The 21,117-nt window shown below is 43.0% G+C and overlaps 1 protein-coding gene across 3 annotated transcripts in view; it reads left to right on the top strand.

Moving 5' to 3' along the window:
- LOC120981019 (monocarboxylate transporter 2-like) overlaps window positions 1–21,117 on the top strand; it is a 135,094-nt gene that overhangs the window by 34,699 nt on the left and 79,278 nt on the right. For all 3 annotated transcript variants that reach the window (XM_040410488.1, XM_040410480.1, XM_040410473.1), the window contains exon 2: window positions 18,082–18,314. In XM_040410488.1, coding sequence (XP_040266422.1) covers window positions 18,101–18,314 — 214 coding nt within the window. In that variant the 5' untranslated portion in view covers window positions 18,082–18,100. The remainder of the gene's footprint in view (window positions 1–18,081; window positions 18,315–21,117) is intronic.

Genomic DNA, 21,117 nt, shown 5'->3' with positions numbered 1-21,117 from the left:
TTAATCTATTCCTACCAGAACTCCAGGTGACATAACTTTTTATTTTTACATTGACATAACTGTGGGTGTTGATTTTTTTGCAGGGCGATATGTAATTTTTAATGGCAACCTTTAATGTTCTATATCATGTATTGAGAAATTGCAAAAAATTATTTGTGGCTGGAATGAAAATAAAAATGCATTTTCAAGTGTACAAAGTGCAGTAAAATCCTATTAGCTTTAGTATGATTACAGCAATACCATATTTATAGATTTTTTATTCTGTTTTATGTTTATGTCATTTGCTCTACTAATCACAGACCTTATGGGCAATTTCACACAAACGTATTAAGTCTGGGAAACACGCTCTGTGTGAGAGCAGCATTTCCCATGCTGAATTCTGCTCCTGTGATACAGACTCATAGGATTATAATGATTTATAATGCTGTGGGTTCCTGCCAGACCTCGGATCTACTGAATTGTATTAAGATAATGCCATGAGTACAATTCAGTGCAGCCATGGTCAGGCTGGAATTCACAGCATTATAAATCGTTATAATGTCGTGAGTTTGTGTCACGGGAGCAGCATTCGGCCTGGGAAATACTGCTCTCACATGTGTTTCCCGGACTGAATATGCTTGTGTAAAATTGCCTAATGCTACATGCACACGACCGTTGTGTGTTTTGCGGTCCACAAATTGCGGATCCGCAAAACATGGATGGCGTCCATGTGCATTCCTGCAGTTTGCAGAGCCTGCACAGACAGCCATTAATATAACTGCCTACTCTTGTCCGCAAAACAGACAAGAATAGGACAGTTTATATATTTTTTGCGGACCGTGGAACGGAACAACGGATGCGGACAGCACATGGAGTGGTGTCCGCATCTTTTGTGGCTCCATTGAAGTAAATAAGTCTGAATCCGAGCCGTAAAATCTGCGGCTCGGATGCGGACCAAAACAACATGTAGCCTAAGGCTAGGTCTACACGACGACATTTGTCGCGTGACATTTTGTCGCACCAATGTCGTGCGACAATTTTTATAAGGATAGTCTATGGTGTCGCACTGAGACATGCGACATGCTGCGACTGCGACATGCTGCGACAGTCTCAAAAAATCCATTTGAGATGTCGCATTGCAACACCGTAGACTACCATTATAAAAATTGTCGCGCGACACTGGTGTGACAAATGTTGCAGTGTAGTTGTGCCCTATCTGTCGCGCGACTTATTGTTGCGCGACAAATGTTGTCGTGTAGACCTAGCCTAAAGCCTATGGGTTTTAACCTAGTATAATCTTCCAGTGATATAATTGTGACTCTAGTTCCAAGTCCTAGCAGTGCTATAAAGTTATGTCAGCAGTGCTCAATAATAGCTCCTGGCATGGAGGAAAGTGATTTAAAGCATAATTGGACCTAAACATTTCTGCGTTACTTGTCTTTCAGGCTGTATTCACAGCAAAGCTAAATATTTTTTGGGACCTAAAAGTTGTAGACTTACTCAACTGCATTCTTCAGATATTACCAGTTTCTCCATTCATCAAGGCGAATACTGCCTTCTGAACTTCTATAAATATGTAGCCTCTAGTGGGGGGTTTTAAGCTGCAGAACATCTAAAGCATTCATTCTGCTTAATTTTGGATGGGTTACATTACAGCAAAACTTATGAATATTTATAACCAACTTTCAGGCCAAGGTCAAAAGAATGAATCTTCTAATTAGTTGGTGCAGGGGACACACGCCATAGTAAACTGCCCGAAGCACACGCACAGTAATCTTATGTACTCATTTAAAAACTTTTACAGACATAAAGGTCACATTCCTGCACCACTGACAACTTATGTCATTCCTGGTCATCTGACATTTCTTACCTAATGACAAAGTTGGTGGTCTATGATACATTTCCTAGGTATAGAGAGTGTAGAAGAAGCAGTAGTCATCAAAATCTGACCCTGGTTCCCTAGGGTGAGGCATTGGGGGGGCTATAAGGAATTGTCCAGGATTAAGAAAACACCACCTCACCTGTCCACAGGTTGTCTGGTAGTGCAGAGCAGCTTCATTGAAGTGAATGAGATTAATTTGTAATGCTACATACAGGCTTTGGGTACTGTTTTTGGAAAAAAGCATCAATGTTTATCTAATCCTGGTCAACCCCTGTAATGTCTACTGCATAAATGAGTTTCCACTCCTCAAATCCATTTCATGTTGTAGACCTTCGAGTTGTTATTTTTACCTGTACGAGCATCTGTACAGACTAGGCACATCTACTCAATATGCCTCTGAGCTTAACATGTCATTCTGGTTTTTATTGTTAGCTAAAATTCCATCCATTTCCATCCAAAATCCATGATTTACTTTACAGTGCACTTTGCCAAGAAATAAATGTGTTTGCTCAACAAATCTACTTGTAAACTGCTTTGTTAGAAGTCCTCAAAAAGGCAGCGATGCCTTTAGCTAATGTGCCCGTGTCACAACGTGGCGCCCGCACTGATTAGTACTGATATATGTGCTGTTTATGTTACAAAATTTACCACAATATGCAGAACATAAATCCGCAATATGGTTATATGTATGAATCATATCGCCTAAGTACTGTTTTCAGGTGGCGATTCTCAAAGAGGGCATCATGGGAGACCTGGTTGTGATATCAGAGGAAATCCAGTCTCCACAGAAGGGGGCAGTCATGTGGCCATTTTCCCTAGAGATAAAAAGTAGCACAAGTGCATTAGTAATTTGCAGGGCCTGGCAGGGCAAGAACAGGGAATGGGAAAATGTATACGTGGATAACCACTTTGAAGGATTTTTATTTGTATGGCCTACTGTCAGGATAAGCGACAAATATCAGATCCATAGGGGTTCAATACCCTGCATCCCACAATATGCTGTTCCGAGTAGCTCTGGCGCTGGAACTACACAGATTCATTCACTGTGTAGTGGACAGAGCTAGCTAATTCACTGCTGCTCCCAATCAAAGCTGCAGTAACCAGCACCATCTAGTACACAATGGACAGAGCTGTATAGGTCTGACGCTTATTTTAAACACTGGAGCTACTCCTGGACAGCTGACCCTCGTGGTTGTGGAGTGTCAAACCCCTTCCAATTTCATATTGATCCTCAGGATAGGCCATCAGTAAGCAAATCCTAGAAAATACTGGGGCAATGTGATTATTAATGTCTAGTCTCTTTATAAGCTTTTTATGCTTCTAGAGGCAAAATATACATTTGTTATGTTTGAGGACTCTTCATGTACTGACAGGCGGAAATACTTTCCTTAGACATCCTCTTTGGTGTAGTGATCATGACTTTGTTGTGATGTTTGCAGTTTGATGATAAATCGGAATGTCTTCTTAGTCAAGACATCAACTACATCAGATGGAAAGCTGCTTGTTTTCATAATGTGATCACAGGAACCAGAACAACTTGATTTTCAGTCACGTATACATAGTAAATGCAGCAATCACTTTATCACTAAGTTGGGCAATTTAAATAAACCGGTTTATCTGCTTCTGAAGTTACAGAGCACTTAAAACATGAACTTATTTTGTTATATACAGATGTGACATAGCTAGTTACTTAAAGGCTTTATACACCTCCGGAGGCAAAACAAATAATTATGATTACATTTTACTCATTTTGGGCTAAAAATAATTTTTTCCATTGGTCTTTATTAAAAATATTGAGCCATTCTGTCACAAGGGGGTTAACTGTCTAGCTGTCTGAATGTTATTTTTACTTTCACTTTGTGCTGATCATCTAATAACTCTTATCTCTAATTTACTAAGAGGTCATAAACACTTATTTAAGCCACATTCTTATCAGTAAGATAAGAACTGAGCTATAATGAATGTTTATAATGTCAGAGATCAGAGATAAGGTGCCCGTCAGATTAGCTGACTGACGGAAAAGAGAGATCCCTCTATTAGAGCATCTCAGCCCTGTACAGAGAAACATTTGCTCCTTATTTGTAATAAAGATCAACTTAAAAAAATGATTTTTAGCTGGAAATGAGTACAATGCCATAATACAGTGGGATCCCAGGTACTTCCAGTGTGGGTCTCCCGTAGTGATCTGGAGCGCTTTATCAGTGCAGCCTGTGCTGGTTTTTTCAGTCCCTGCAGCCCATGCCAGGAGTAAAAGTGTAGATCAGGGATGCCCAACCTGCGGCCCTCCAGCTGTTGCAAAACTACAACTCCCAGCATGTCCCAAAAGCCTACAGCTATCAAACTCCTTCCCAACTCCAATCAGGATCAAAATAACTCCCTGGATCAATGAGCATCTCCTCTCCTACATAGTGCCACATACAGTTGCAAGAAAAAGTATGTGAACCATTTGGAATGATATGGATTTCTGCACAAATTGGTCATAAAATGTGATCTGATCTTCAGCTAAGTCACAACAATAGAAAATAACAGTCTGCTTAAACTAACACATAAATAATTAAATGTTATCATGTTTTTATTAAACACACCATGTAAACATTCACAGTGCAGGTGGAAAAAGTATGTGAACCTCTAGACTAATGACATCTCCAAGAGCTAATTGGAGTGAGGTGTCAGCCAACTGGAGTCCAATCAATGAGATGAGATTGGAGGTGTTGGTTACAGCTGTGCTGCCCTATAAAAAACACACATCAGTTCTGGTTTGCTTTTCACAAGAAGCATTGTCTGATGTGAATTATGCCTCGCACAAAAGAGCTCTCAGAAGACCTAAGATTAAGAATTGTTGACTTATATAAAGCTGGAAAGGGTTATAAAAGTATCTCCAAAAGCCTTGCTGTTCATCAGTCCACGGTAAGACAAATTGTCTATAAATGGAGAAAGTTCAGCACTGCTGCTACTCTCCCTAGGAGTGGCCGTCCTGTAAAGATGACTGCAAGAGCACATTGCAGACTGCTCAATGAGGTGAAGAAGAATCCTAGAGTGTCAGCTAAAGACTTACAAAAGTCTCTGGCATATGCTAACATCCCTGTTAGCGAATCTACGATACGTAAAACACTAAACAAGAATGGATTTCATGGGAGGATACCACAGAGGAAGCCATTGCTGTCCAAAAAAAACATTGCTGCATGTTTACAGTTTGCACAAGAGCACCTGGATGTTCCACAGCAGTACTGGCAAAATATTCTGTGGACAGATGAAACCAAAGTTGAGTTGTTTGGAAAAAACACACAACACTATGTGTGGAGAAAAAGAGGCACAACACATCAACATCAAAACCTCCTCCCAACTGTATGGTGGTGGGGGCATCATAGTTTGGGGCTGCTTTGCTGCGTCAGGGCCTGGACAGATTGCTATCATCGAAGGAAAAATGAATTCCCAAGTTTATCAAGACATTTTGCAGGAGAACTTAAGGCCATCTGTCCACCAGCTGAAGCTCAACAGAAGATAGGTTTTGCAACAGGACAATGACCCAAAGCATAGAAGTAAATCAACAACAGAATGGCTTAAACAGAAGAAAATACGCCTTCTGGAGTGGCCCAGTCAGAGTCCTGACCTCAACCCGATTGAGATGCTGTGGCATGACCTCAAGAAAGCGATTCACACCAGACATCGCAAAAATATTGCTGAACTGAAACAGTTCTGTAAAGAGGAATGGTCAAGAATTACTCCTGACCGTTGTGCACGTCTGATCTGCAACTAAAGGAAACGTTTGGCTGAAGTTATTGCTGCCAAATGAGGTTTAACCAGTTATTAAATCCAAGGGTTCACATACTTTTTCCACCTGCACTGTGAATGTTTACATGGTGTGCTCAATATAAACATGGTAACATTTAATTCTTTGTGTGTTATTAGTTTAAGCAGACTGCAATTGTCTATTGTTGTGACTTAGATGAAGATCAGATCACATTTTATGACCAATTTGTGCAGAAATCCATATCATTCCAAAGGGTTCACATACTTTTTCTTGCAACTGTACCTCTTACATCCATTGATGTCACCTTTGATGTAGATGTTCTCTTTCCTCATCTTCTCCATTCAGACCAGACCGTCATGATGATTTTTCAGCCATCCCCCGTCTCTGCAGAGATTGACAAACAGACATTAGTTTACCACTTTTCCATCATCTTCACATCTTCTGAATACCCCATCCTGCCACCCCCAATACTGTGCCCGCTGTGCTCCCCAATACTATATTGCAGAAACTGTCCCCTGAAAAATATTAGTACTACACAGAAAGTGCCCCATCAACAATTATTGGCACACAGTGCTCTAAAAAAAATAACTGTGCCCAGTAAATAGTATCCCGGACACTAATAGTATAAACATAATGTCCCCAAAGATAATTGTGCTAAGCTGATACTGTGCCAGGGTGCCCACCAAAGTAACAGTGCTCCCCAAATTCCCACCAATAGAAATAATTATCTGGCAGAGCATACTTAGTAGTAATAATGCACCCATTGTGCCCATACTAGTAATCATGTTGCCCATAGCCCCCAGTAGTAGTAAAGCTCACCATAATGCCCCCTAGTAGTAATATTTCTCCTTATAATATGACAGTACAAGAAATACTCCTGCTTAGTGCCCGCAGTTGAGCTAATATCCCCATAATGGATGCCAGTATAAAATACCCCTATAAAGTGCCCCAGTAAATGCCCCTATAGTGCTCCTCTCCCCCTTCCCCATAGTGCCCCCATAATTTGCCAGTATAAAATACCCCATCTTAGTGCTCTCAGCACATGCCTCCATTGTGCTCCTCCCCCCTTCCCCATAGTGCCCCCCATAATATGCCAGTAAAAAATATTCCCCTTTATAGTGCCCCCAGCAAATGCCCCTATAGTGCTCCTCTCCCCATAATGTGCCAGTAAAAAATGCCTCTTCTTAATGCCCTTCATAATGTGTCAGTAAAAAATCCCCCTTCTTAGTGCTACCAGATGCCTCGATAATGTTCCAGTAAAAAAATCCCCCTTCTTAGTGCCACCAGATGCCCCCATAATATACCAGTAAAAAATCCCCCTTCTTAGTGCCACCAGATCCCCCCATAGTTGTCTCTCTCCCATAGTGTCCCCATAATGTGCCAGTTAAAAATGCCCCTTCTTAGTGCCACCAGATGCCCCCATAGTGCTCCTCTCCCCCATAGTGCCCCCATAATGTACCAGTAAAAAATGCCCCTTCTTAGTGCCACCAGATTCCCCATAGTGCTGCTCTCCCCTATAGTGCCTCCCATGTGCCAGTAAAAAGTGCCCCCTTAGTGCCAGATGCCAGAGTGCCGCCTATAATGTGCCAGTAAAAAAAAGCCAATAGTGCCCCCAAATAATGCCCCTATAGTGCCACCAGATGCCCCATAGTGCCTCTCTCCCCTATAGTGCCTCCCATAATGTGCCAGTAAAAAATGCCCCCAGATGCCATAGTGCCCCTCATAATTTGCCAATACTAAAGCCCCTTTAGAGCCCCCAGATGCTCCCATAGTGCTCCACTCCCCCATAGTGCCCCCAAATAATGCCCCTATAGTGCCACCAGATGCCCCATAGTGCTTACCCAAAATGGGGCAGTAAAAAAATGCCCCCCCAAAATGGGCCAGAAATAAATGCCCCCATAGTGTCCCCCTCCAAAAAAAATGGGCCAGTAAGAAATGCCCTAGTGTCACCAGGTGCCCCCTATAATGTGCCATCTATAAAAAAAAAAAAAAAAAACACTAATACTTACCTTCATGAGGCTAGCAGCGATGCGATGCAGGCCTCTTCTGGCCTGTGTCCGCCACTGTGTGCTGCTCAGATCAGGCGGAGTGATGATAATGACGTCATCTCGCCGCCTGAGCTGGCCTCTGATAGGCTGCAGGCACTAGTGCCTACAGCCTATCTGAAGAACGGGGAAGGGAGACGCCTCAGCACAGCCATCTGTATCGCTGTACTGAGGACGCTGATACAGATTAATATGGAGATGAGCGCTTCCACAATGGAAGCACTCATCTCCGACTGCTTCCCAACCACCACCCGCAATGAGAACCAGGGCTGCGCCGCCTGTGGCGATTGGCAGTGCGGCACTGAGGGATAAAAAAATAAATAAATGAATGGTTTGGGGGGGGGGGGTCTAGATCCGTTAGACCCCCCCCTGTCGGTGCGCCACTGACCCCTAATATATTTAGACATAGTTATTAGGCCCCTTTCACACGGGCGAGTATTCCATGTGGATGCGATGCGTGAGTTGAACGCATTGCACCCGCACTGAATACCAACCCATTCATTTCTATGGGGCTGTTCACATGAGCAGTGATTTTCACGCATCACTTGTGCGTTGTGTGAAAATCGCAGCAAGCTCTATATTCTGCGTTTTTCACGCAACGCAGGCCCCATAGAAGTGAATGGGGTTGCGTGGAAATCGCAAGCAAGTGCGGATGCGGTGCGATTTTCACGCATGGTTGCTAGGAGACGATCCGGATGGAGACCCGATCATTATTAGTTTCCCTTATAACCATGTTATAAGGGAAAATAATACAATCTACACAACCCCTATCCCAAGCCCGAACTTCTGTGAAGAAGTTCGGGTTTGGGTACGAAACATGCGCGATTTTTCTCACGCGAATGCAAAACGCATTACAATGTTTTGCACTCGCGCGGAAAAATCACGCGTGTTCCCGCAACGCACACGCACATTTTCCCGCAACGCCCATCTGAAAGAGGCCTTAGACCTCCCCTCAGTCGTCTTTTTTCTAAAGTGAATAACCCTAATGTTGATAATCTTTCTGGGTACTGTAGTCCCCCCATTCCAGTTACTACAGTTTCAATTGTAAATTAAAGCAATGTTCTTTGAAAACCTTGTTATTACTATTCACAAATGTCAGCAGCAGACATTGGTGGTGGTCAGCATTAATCTATGACGTGCGCAGATTTAATGAATGGCGATAATACTAGACAAGGGTATATCTAGTAACAAGGTTAGGGGGCACACCAAGTAGTATGCGGAGTGCAAGGGGCGGTGAAAACAAGCATGAAACAATAAGACCTAACCCAAGAGAGGGTCATCAGAACCACCCCATGAATGCACATCCGACAATGAATCAGTATAAAAAGTATATAAAGTTTATTAGACACACCAACAGACACATTAAAAAATTGTATACAATTAGAACAAAGTGCGGTATGCAGTAAATATTATGTAACCAGCACATACAGGTCCATTGAATTGCCCCACCATAGGCACAAATAATGAAAACCAGCATATGAGAATATCAATGTAAAGCATGAAGAGAATGTAATATAAGGTGAGACCTCTAAAAATACAAACAGACCTGAATATGGTCACAATAGAGGGGCCAAACCTACATGAACAGCTGGTGCAGTGGACCTGGAGAAAATGAGAAAGCGCCCAACGCGTATCGCCGGAGCAATCCGGCTTCCTCAGGGGTAAGGAGTAACTGCTGGGGCATCGCTTTATATGAGGTAGTAGATAAAACTTAGATGGTAATCACCTGTGCAGTAGAATTTCATAAGCACCATGTGTGGATGTGCAGAGCGAGGCATGGCCGGAAACCGAAAGTAGGAAGTCCACATAGTTAATAGGTGGAACGCACATGCGTTCCACCTGTGAAATCACGGCCACATAGAAGAAACAACAAGGGGTGCGCTGGCATCATGACCCACACCATCCTGGAATGAGTAAAGGTGTGGACGATGCAGCATTCCGGCACCGGATGTGAGTAACTCATGACCGGAAGCCGGATGCCGCAATGGACCGCATGGTGGAACGCATCGTGCGCTCCACAATAGAAGGTGGAGCGCACGATCCGCTCGTCACACGGAGGAGGAGAGATGGAATGAATGAAGGGAACTGGACACTGCATGTCATGCAGGGAGGGCAAAGGAGGATCTATTGCTAGAAGGGGCAGAAACATAAATGTATACAATATGTGGCACCTTATCCATATGCAGAACAATAGGGGACAATGCAGGATGATGATGTCATGCCTAAACAAAGGCATGCCAATATACATGACAAGTAGCTTTATAGTGAAATGGTTAGGTAATCAATATCAAATAATATTTATAATAATAACAATGACAATGCCAGTGAAAAACGTACAGGGAATATAAATATATATATATATATACACCCATATATATATACACTGCTCAAAAAAATAAAGGGAACACAAAAATAACACATCCTAGATCTGAATTAATTAAATATTCTTCTGAAATACTTTGTTCTTTACATAGTTGAATGTGCTGACAACAAAATCACACAAAAGAAAAAAATGGAAATCAAATTTTTTAACCCATGGAGGTCTGGATTTGGAGTCACCCTCAAAATTAAAGTGGAAAAACACACTACAGGCTGATCAAACTTTGATGTAATGTCCTTAAAACAAGTCAAAATGAGGCTCAGTAGTGTGTGTGGCCTCCACGTGCCTGTATGACCTCCCTACAACGCCTGTGCATGCTCCTGATGAGGTGGCGGACGGTCTCCTGAGGGATCTCCTACCAGACCTGGACTAAAGCATCTGCCAACTCCTGGACAGTCTGTGGTGCAATGTGACATTGGTGGATAGAGCGAGACGTGATGTCCCAGATGTGCTCAATTGGATTCAGGTCTGGGGAACGGGCGGGCCAGTCCATAGCATCAATGCCTTCGTCTAGCAGGAATTGCTGACACACTCCAGCCACATGAGGTCTAGCATTGTCTTGGATTAGGAGGAACCCAGGGCCAACCGCACCAGCATATGGTCTCACAAGGGGTCTGAGGATCTCATCTCGGTACCTAATGGCAGTCAGGCTACCTCTGGCGAGCACATGGAGGGCTGTGCGGCCCTCCAAAGAAATGCCACCCCACACCATTACTGACCTAATGCCAAACCGGTCATGCTGGAGGATGTTGCAGGCAGCAGAACGTTCTCCACGGCGTATCCAGACTCTGTCACGTCTGTCACATGTGCTCAGTGTGAACCTGCTTTCATCTGTGAAGAGCACAGGGCGCCAGTGGCGAATTTGCCAATCTTGGTGTTTTCTGGCAAATGCCAAACGTCCTGCACGGTGTTGGGCTGTAAGCACAACCCCCACCTGTGGACGTTGGGCCCTCATATCACCCTCATGGAGTCTGTTTCTGACCATTTGAGCAGACACATGCACATTTGTGGCCTGCTGGAGATCATTTTGCAGGGCTCTGGCAGTGCTCCTCCTGTTCCTCCTTGCACAAAGGCGGAGGTAGCGGTCCTGCTGCTGGGTTGTTGCCCTCCTACGGCCTCCTCCACGTCTCCTGATGTACTGGCCTGTCTTCTGGTAGCGCCTCCATGCTCTGGACACTACGCTGACAGACACAGCAAACCTTCTTGCCACAGCTCGCATTGATGTGCCATCCTGGATAAGCTGCACTACCTGAGCCACTTGTGTGGGTTGTAGACTCCGTCTCATGCTACCACTAGAGTGAAAGCACCGCCAGCATTCAAAAGTGACCAAAACATCAGCCAGGAAGCATAGGAACTGAGAAGTGGTCAGGTCACCACCTGCAGAACCACTCCTTTATTGGGGGTGTCTTGCTAATTGCCTATAATTTCCACCTGTTGTCTATCCCATTTGCACAACAGCATGTGAAATTGATTGTCACTCAGTGTTGCTTCCTAAGTGGACAGTTTGATTTCACAGAAGTGTGATTGACTTGGAGTTACATTGTGTTGTTTAAGTGTTCCCTTTATTTTTTTGAGCAGTGTATATATATATATATATATATATATATATATATATATATAGAAACATAGAAACACCCAGTTAGGAAATAAATTGTACAAACATTGCTGATGAAACAGCAGCCATGTAAGCACCCATAGAATGAGCCGATGTGACAATCATGAGAATAGGAGATTATACACATACAGCTCATGTGTCAAAATTCACAGTGTCATAAAGAGGACCCTATCATCAGGTCCAACCATGTATCTGACCAAACTAAAGATGAAGATTATATTTTATAAAGGGCAAAAATGCGCTTATTGAAGTATGATGTGGGAAAGACCACAAAAGGTGAGTGAAAAGAATAGTGAAAAGCAAGTGCACCGTGATAAGTGAAGAAAATGACAGGGTATATCTGGTGTCATATATTAGCTTATGGTTAAGACATTATAGTATTTATCATAAATATTTTCGTACAGTTATGATAAATATTTATTGAGAATGATTTATATATTCTAGGCCATAGATTGTGTAAAGGAAGTTTTATAATGATGCATTCTGTGGGTTTTTATCTATTTTTGTAAGCAATTGATGCTAAACAGACTTTTACTAATTTGACTAACATCCTCAACACAGTGTCACAGCCAGTCGTGTCATTGAAAATGCAAACTTCAGTCACATGCTTCGAACTGGAGCTAGATTGACATGTCACCTGATGTGTGCTGCATTTGTATAGATATAAATGGAAAGGGTGACTCAGTTTTTTAACTCATTGTTATGTTGAGACTTTGAGAGTTTCCATTCCATGTAAGCTGCTGCTGACTGTAGATTCTGGGCAGTGACTGTTGGTCAGCCTTTTCTAAACACATTGGGGGTCAGTTATCAAACACCAACGTTTTACGCCGGTCTTTGATAACCCCTGCGCTGTCGGAGAATGTGCCAAATTTTTGAGGAGGGATGCGCTTCATCTTAAATCCTCCGGCAGTCTGTGCGCCTAGTTTCAGGTGTCATTTACTCCTGGAAATGTTATTGGGGTAAATGTTAGTGAATTTGGCGGGGCAGATTGCCTCCGACACTTCCCTGCCACGTCCCTGCTACTCCTCAGTTGCATGAATGGCGTACAAAAGCGAGTGCAACAAAATATTGAAAAGTTGGAAAACAAAAATTTTTCCCACCAAAACTACCATGATGAGCGTAGTAAATTATCCTCAATCTGTCACACAATGCCAGTCCTGTACTTCACAGTGTATGAATGATGCACACAACTGTTTGCACGTTGTACTGGTGCCTTGCAGCACTGGGGTCCTAGGTTCCAATCTGACCAAGACCAACATCTGCATGGGGTTTGTACATTCTCCCCGTGTTTGTGTGGGTTTCTTCCGGGTAATCAGGTTTCCTCCCACACTCCAAAGACATACTGATAGAGATATATTTAGATTGTGAGACAGCTGTCCGCGAAATAGACAAGAATAGGACAGGACTCATAATTTTTGCGGGGCCACGGGACAGAGCAACGGATGCGGGCAGCACACAGAGTGCTGTCCGCATCTTTTGCGGACCCATTGAAATGAATCATTCCATATACGGACCGTATGCGGAACGCAGAAAACGGCCTGTATACGGAACGCAAAATACGTTCGTGTGAACGAACCCTAAGAAGGATATGCATCTAATAAGACTTCAATGCCTTTCTTGTTTGAGACTAAATCACTCTGTCCCAAAAGTCTTAGAGCTCATGCACACGAACGTATTTTCTTGCCGTGTAAGCTCCATTTTTTTTTTGCGGACCGTATGCGGAACCATTCATTTCAATGGATCCGCCAAAAAAACTGAAGGTACTCCGTATGCCTTCCATTTCCGTATTTCCGTTCCGTTCAAACATAGAACATGTCCTATTATTGCCCTCAAATAACGATCCGTGGCTTCATCCAAGTCAATGGGTCCGTAAAATAAACGGCATACATACAGAATGCATCCATATGTCTTCGGTATCCATTCCGTTTTTGCGGAACCATCTATTGAAAATTTTATGTCCAGCCCAATTTTTTTATGTACTTACTGTTTAAACATTATTGTATGCTTCCGTTTCGTTTGCGAGCCGCAAAAAAACAGATCAAAAACGGAAACCAAACAGAAAAACGGAATATCAAAACAGAACGGAAGTGGAAACACTACTGAAACAAAAAATGGAACAACGGATCCGTGAAAAACGGACCTCAAAATACTGAAAAAGCCATACGGTCGTGTGCAGGATGCCTTACTTCGTGTGCATTCCGTTTCCATATGTCCGTATTTCCGTTCCGCTAAAAAATAGAACTTGTCCTATTATTGGCCACATTACGGACAAGGATAGTACTGTTCTATTAGGGGCCAGCTGTTCCGTTCCCCAAAATACGGAATGCACACGGACGTTGTAACGAGCCCCTGCTCGCTCTATTCTGCTCTCACGGCACTCCCTGATGTGACCACAATATCTGCTGGTTCCGCCGTTGATGATCTGGCCTCAAACGACCGCTCGTGTCGTTTTAATTCTCACAGAACTTACACCAGTCAGGCTGTATGTGAGTTCAAACTGACTAAATTCTTTATTGAATGCATCACATATACACTGCTCAAAAAAATAAAGGGAACACTTAAACAACACAATGTAACTCGAAGTCAATCACACTTCTGTGAAATCAAACTGTCCACTTAGGAAGCAACACTGAGTGACAATCAATTTCACATGCTGTTGTGAAAATGGGATAGACAACAGGTGGAAATTATAGGCAATTAGCAAGACACCCCCAATAAAGATGTGGTTCTGCAGGTGGTGATCACAGACCACTTCTCAGTTCCTATGCTTCCTGGCTGATGTTTTTGTCACTTTTGAATGCTGGCGGTGCTTTCACTCTAGTGGTAGCATGAGACGGAGTCTACAACCCACACAAGTGGCTCAGGTAGTGCAGCTTATCCAGGATGGCACATCAATGCGAGCTGTGGCAAGAAGGTTTTCTGTGTCTGTCAGAGTAGTGTCCAGAGCATGGAGGCGCTACCAGGAGACAGGCCAGTACATCAGGAGACGTGGAGGAGGCCGTAGGAGGGCAACAACCCAGCAGCAGGACCGCTACCTCCGCCTTTGTGCAAGGAGGAACAGTAGGAGCACTGCCAGAGCCCTGCAAAATGACCTCCAGCAGGCCACAAATGTGCATGTGTCTGCTCAAACGGTCAGAAACAGACTCCATGAGGGTGATATGAGGGCCCAACGTCCACAGGTGGGGGTTGTGCTTACAGCCCAACACTGTGCAGGACGTTTGGCATTTGCCAGAGAACACCAAGATTGGCAAATTCGCCACTGGCGCCCTGTGCTCTTCACAGATGAAAGCAGGTTCACACTGAGCACATGTGGCAGACGTGACAGAGTCTGGAGACGCCGTGGAGAACGTTCTGATGCCTGCAACATCCTCCAGCATGACCGGTTTGGCATTGGGTCAGTAATGGTGTGGGGTGGCATTTCTTTGGAGGGTCGCGCAGCCCTCCATGTGCTCGCCAGAGGTAGCCTGACTGCCATTAGGTACCGAGATGAGATCCTCAGACCCCTTGTGAGACCATATGCTGGTGCGGTTGGCCCTGGGTTCCTCCTAATGCAAGACAATGCTAGACCTTATGTGGCTGAAGTGTGTCAGCAGTTATTGCAAGATGAAGGCATTGATGCTATGGACTGGCCCGCCCGTTCCCCAGACCTGAATCCAATTGAGCACATCTGGGACATGATGTCTCGCTCTATCCACCAACGTCACGTTGCACCACAGACTGTCCAGGAGTTGGCAGATGCTTTAGTCCAGGTCTGGGAGGAGATCCCTCAGGAGACCGTCTGCCACCTCATCAGGAGCATGCACAGGCGTTGTAGGGAGGTCATACAGGCAAGTGGAGGCCACACACACTACTGAGCCTCATTTTGACTTGTTTTAAGGACATTACATCAAAGTTGGATCAGCCTGTAGTGTGTTTTTCCACTTTAATTTTGAGTGTGACTCCAAATCCAGACCTCCATGGGTTGAAAAATTTGATTTCCATTTTTAATTTTTGTGTGATTTTGTTGTCAGCACATTCAACTATGTAAAGAACAAAGTATTTCAGAAGAATATTTAATTAACTCAGATCTAGGATGTGTTATTTTTGTGTTCCCCTTATTTTTTTGAGCAGTGTATTTATATTGACAGTTGGAACACCTCTTTCAATTGGTAAATTGTAAAACCCCCTCTGATTGGCTATGCAAATGAGGTAAGCAGGGATTAGTTCAAAAGCTTGGCTGGGAGGCAGATGGGTGTGGCCATTGTCACAGAGAGATTCAAACCGTGACAGACGTCATCCGTATTTTTGGTGGATCCATTTTTTTGCAGACCGCAAAATACAAACGGTCGTGTGCATGAGCCCTTAGGTATCCACCCCAGTTGGGAGGATCATCAAGATAAGGAAACCGTCTGCATAGTAAAACTAGTAATGCAGATGATTCATAACTACATTTACCAACTGATACCAGTAGGGTGCAGCATCATTCTCCCTCACAGTACAAGAGACTTAGGAAGAAGGGCAGACATAAGCTATTAGTTAAGCCGTGGTTGACTCTCTGATAGGTAAATAATGTGCTCTTTAATGCCCTTTTTATTTGGGCACAGCATGGATATTTCTAGAAAGAATATAGCAGATACCCAGGGTTGCAATATTTAGTTATACCATATCCATCTTTGGGCACTGCCACTAACTGGGCACTATATGGCACAATAGGGCAAATGTATTAATAATTTTAGTTTGGGTTAATTTTATGATTTTTACTGTCAAATATTTCTATAACTGTGATGTTGTTTTAGAAAGTGGTGACAGGAAGATGTGACACAATGAACCACAAAAATCCTTATTTGCAACACCATGCACCATAGGGCCTTATACTATCAGAATGTAATAACTCAGACTTCGGTAATAACTCACTACGCCTCGTCGGAGGCCATGCATTTTAATGCTGTACAGAGACGGATCTCCATACAGCATTAAACCAAAGTTTTGAGCGAAGCGACTTCAGATCTAGGATCTGAAGCTCGTCCCGCTCATCCCTAAATATTTCTTAATATTATTTAAATTATCACCGGTTTTATTTTATTTTTGTCTTTATATTATTCACATTTCTCCAGGTGCTATGCTCCACTAAAAACTGAGGGGGAGATTTGTCGACTGGAATTTTGAATGCCAGTTGTCACGAGGGTATCAAGAGCCATGTCTGACTCCGTTATACCCGGGGTCAGGAAGTCGCAGCGGGTGGCTGCGCGCTCTATATCTAAAGATCACGTTGTTTCTTAGTGATTGTTTTCTGTGTTTGCCTTGCTATCCTTTTTGTCTCACTCAGGGATCCGTAGCTTCTCCTCCTCAGCTGTTTCTTGTCTGCCACTCCCAACCTCCTTATATTCTCCCCTCACACTTCTCTAGTTGCCAGTTATAGAGCTTCCTGCCTGGACATCTATACTGACCCACTGGAGTTGTGAAACCTGGTTGTCGTTCCAGAGTGCTACCCTCCGGATCCCTGTTGGGCTTATTTTTGTCTCCTGTTGTCGCCCACCTGGGATTATATGTTGAGTCCGTGTTGTCTGTCCTCCCCTTGGTGTTTTCCCTTAAAGCTAGTGGTGCGGACTAGTGTTCCCACCGCCCTGTTCACTATCTAGGGCTCAGCTCAGGGAAAGCCAGGGCTTTAGGCACGTGATCGGCGTACGGGTGAGGAACCCGTCTAGGGACGTCAGGGCAGCCAGGTACCAGCCGCAAGGTGAGTCAGGGGTCACCACCTTCCCTCTCACTTGGGCAGGGCCTTCCTCGTTCCCTCCCTCTGTGTCACGTATGTGATAGTCACGCCGACCGTGATACCAGTTTTGATCTTCTTAGCGGTAGAAGCGTGAGAGAAGCTCACACCTCAATAATTTTGGTGCATTTCGGCAGAATTGCTGACCAGAATCTTAAATCTACTCTAGCTAGGACCTTGCGTAGATTTCAGATTTTGTAATCTAAAATGTGTCTGGACATGCTTTCCCAAAGGGAGCAAAAATTTGCCACTTTTGGCACCAATATTCTGGCATAAGATAAGAGCAGGGGTGTAACTACCATAGCGGCAGACCATGCGACTGCTATGGGGCCCAGGGCAAGAGGGGGCCCAGTCTTAGTTGGGATTATCTACTCTTCTACTGGAGATGAAAACTTGGTCAGGACTCTACCCTCTAAAGGAACAACTTTTAGCAAATGAAGCAGTGGTGAAATGGCCCAAGGGTCATTGAAAAGGGTTTAGGCAGAAATCCTTCTGTCCTGTGTTGGGGACTGGTTTAATCCTTGCTGTGGGGCCCTTACTTTTCTATGTACACAACTGGATAAGAGGCTTGATAAATCTGTCCCCAAATACGTATCTGAATAAACTTGTTTATGTTCTCCATGATTTACTATATATGTTTCATGTAATTTTAAACAAAAATTTTACATCTTCTTTTGCAGAATATTTCTACTTTAAAAAATGCCAGACATGCCAGTGGCGCTGCAATATACCCCTCCAGATGGAGGATGGGGATGGGTTGTAGTTTTCGCATCTTTCATTTCAATTGGATTTTCATATGCATTTCCCAAAGCCATTACAGTATATTTCAAGGAAATCCAGGAAATTTTCAGTACTTCATACAGTGAGATTGCATGGATATCCTCTATTATGCTGGCTGTTATGTATGCTGGAGGTAAGTTGGAAAACATTTTGTTTTATTTTAGCAAAATGGAATATATTATTGGTTTGTTAAAATATAAAGATGAGTTAATAAGCGGAAGTCTTCACTGAACCATGTGTCTTCAACTTGGAGCATGGAGCCCATGTGGCGCTATACTATTGCATGTGCACAAATGACTGGAGACCATTCCAGCCCACATTCCCATCAATATACAGTGGAAATAATTCACAACTCCTTTTATAGGTACAGTATAAGCATATAAAGAACACATTGGCATAACATGTGCATAACATATAAAAACAGCACAACATTCTAGTTAAATTCACTGGTGCATCAACAGTTCAAGTACAAAGCAACTGGGATCAATTGAAGTTCACTTCTGTGTATGCAGTGCGAGTCAACACTCTAGTCAACTGCCTCAGGAGGAACTCCTTACTAGCATGTGATACAGTTCTATACCTACTGACCAAGCTTCAAATACATTCAACTTGTCAAAAATAGAGAACCATAAATGGCTGCCAAAGACTGCACTACAAATGTCTAAATATGTGTTTATTTCCTATATGTGTAGTTGAATATCTTGCTTTTCACATTTCTACAAGTATGTATATTTCTTTAAAGGGGTTGTCCCACCACAGTGCTTGCATTCGACTATCTTTCGCACTCCGATACAGTTCAATGAAGCGGCAGTGCTCATGCATGACTGCCACTCCGTGAAAACAGGGAAACATAGGGTCTCTGTTCTCATGATTGTTGGAGGTCCCAGAGGTGTTATGATGAGTGTTTGTGGTAGGACAACCCATGAAATTATTTCAGTTGGTAAGTTTTCGCAATGTTTAAAGTTTAAACCGAATATTAAAACACTACATGTGTATGCATGCATCTGAGAGTTAGCTCTGTAATTCACTTATCAATAATTTATTTGTAAAGTAAACCTTTAAGTTGGCAATATATAATATATAGGGAATTGAATATTAATAGCTACAATTTATGTTTGTAGTTATAGTGGTTAGGTTGGATGAGCATCTTCTAGAGCCCAGTGGATCGAGATGTTGTCATTATCTGAGGGATCTGTCCATAAATTCAAATAATTCAAATAAGGCTTGATATCTAAAAAGTGGTATCAATGGTCACTTGTTATATGCCAGCAAAAATGTTTCCACCAGCCCTATCCAACAATCATGTGGTTGTATTCACCCTAAGCTCTTTTTTATTATAATAATTCCTTTTTATTATAAATAAGAAAATTCGCATTGGTTGCTATTGATAAGCAACTTCATCTGGCAAGACAATATATAAGGGGACATTTATCAGAATCTGCATAAAAGAAAACTGGCTCATTTGACTATAGACTATATCTGGGCATAATTGCTGTGAGAGGGCATATTTTGGGTATAACTACTTTAAAGAGGCACATATCTGGGCATAATTACTGTGAAGGGAACACATATCTGTCCATAGCTACTGTGAAGGGGGCATAGCTGGGCATAGCAACTGTGAGGGAGAAACATCTCGGCATAGCTACTGTGAAGGGGGCACATGTGAGCATAACTACAGTGAGGGGAACATCTAGACATTACTGTGAGGGGCACATGTGGGCAAAACTACTGTGTAGGGGGAAAATGTTTGTATTACTATTGTGAAGGGGGCACAGTGTGGGCATTGCTACTGCGTGCTGTCACAAAAGGGGAATCATTACTATGTGAGGGGCATTAAGCGAACTGGGTGTGTATAGTTATGCTTTGGGCATGGCCTAGTATTAAAAAATTGCTGCGTCGCTCTTAGTGCAGTGCACATATTGTCCCTATTTGTGATTTTCAAAAGTTGGAAGGCATGTCTGTGTTGCTGTATTTGTTAAATGTTTTTTGTCTTCTGGCCCTATGCTCTTTTTTTGTCTGATGGACATTGTAGAAGTGGATCCCCTTCTATGAGCCAAAAGAACTGATCTATTTAATAAGTTTCACTCCAGATTTATCAATGAGACTTTTTTTAAAAAGTCACAAAAAAAAAGTTGCAATCTCACTCACGTAGGAGGGTGGAGAAGGAAAACTGGAGTAGCTTTTCTAGACAAACGTGTTAGGCTTAAGGATAAGACAAATTTATCAAACAACCTGTGACATTTGATAAATGTGCCATAAAGTACTCCAACACAGACTCAAGCAAAACCGGCTTCAAATATTACCATCATGATAAATTTCTCCCTTTTTTATAATGAGACGATTCAAATATCAAACTTCTCATCGTCACCCACAAAGCTCTCCACAGTGCTGCACCTACATACATCTCCTCCCTCATCTCCATCTACCACCCTACTCGTGCTCTCCGTTCTGTTAGAAACCTAAAATTAATAACCTCCATAATTCGTACCTCTCCCTCCCGTCTTCAAGACTTTTCTCGAGCTGCACCTACTCTCTGGAATACTCTACCCCGGAATATTAGGTCAATTTACAACTTCTCCACCTTCAAACGTGCCTTAAAAACGCATCTTTTCAGGCAGGCTTATCAAGCTACCTAAAATGACTTTTCCCAGACTAAACCTCTCCCCCACCAACTCCTCTGGCCTAAACTCGATCGTCTAGCAGTCCCAAACCCTAAGCAGATCGGCCGCATCATTCCTGTCAGTTCAATAATGGCTCAATCCAACTTATCACAATCAACTACCTTATGTGTCACCCCCAATTCCTCATAGATTGTAAGTTCTTGCGAGCAGGGCCCTGACACCTAGTGTTTCAGTTGCATATTATCCGGTTACTTTTGTTTTGTACATGAACCCTATGAATTTGTAAAGCGCTTTTATTATTATTATTATTATTAT

Source organism: Bufo bufo, chromosome 1 (genome assembly GCF_905171765.1).
Source record: "Bufo bufo chromosome 1, aBufBuf1.1, whole genome shotgun sequence".
Lineage (NCBI taxonomy): Eukaryota > Metazoa > Chordata > Amphibia > Anura > Bufonidae > Bufo > Bufo bufo.
This window is presented reverse-complemented; position numbering and strand designations above follow the sequence as displayed.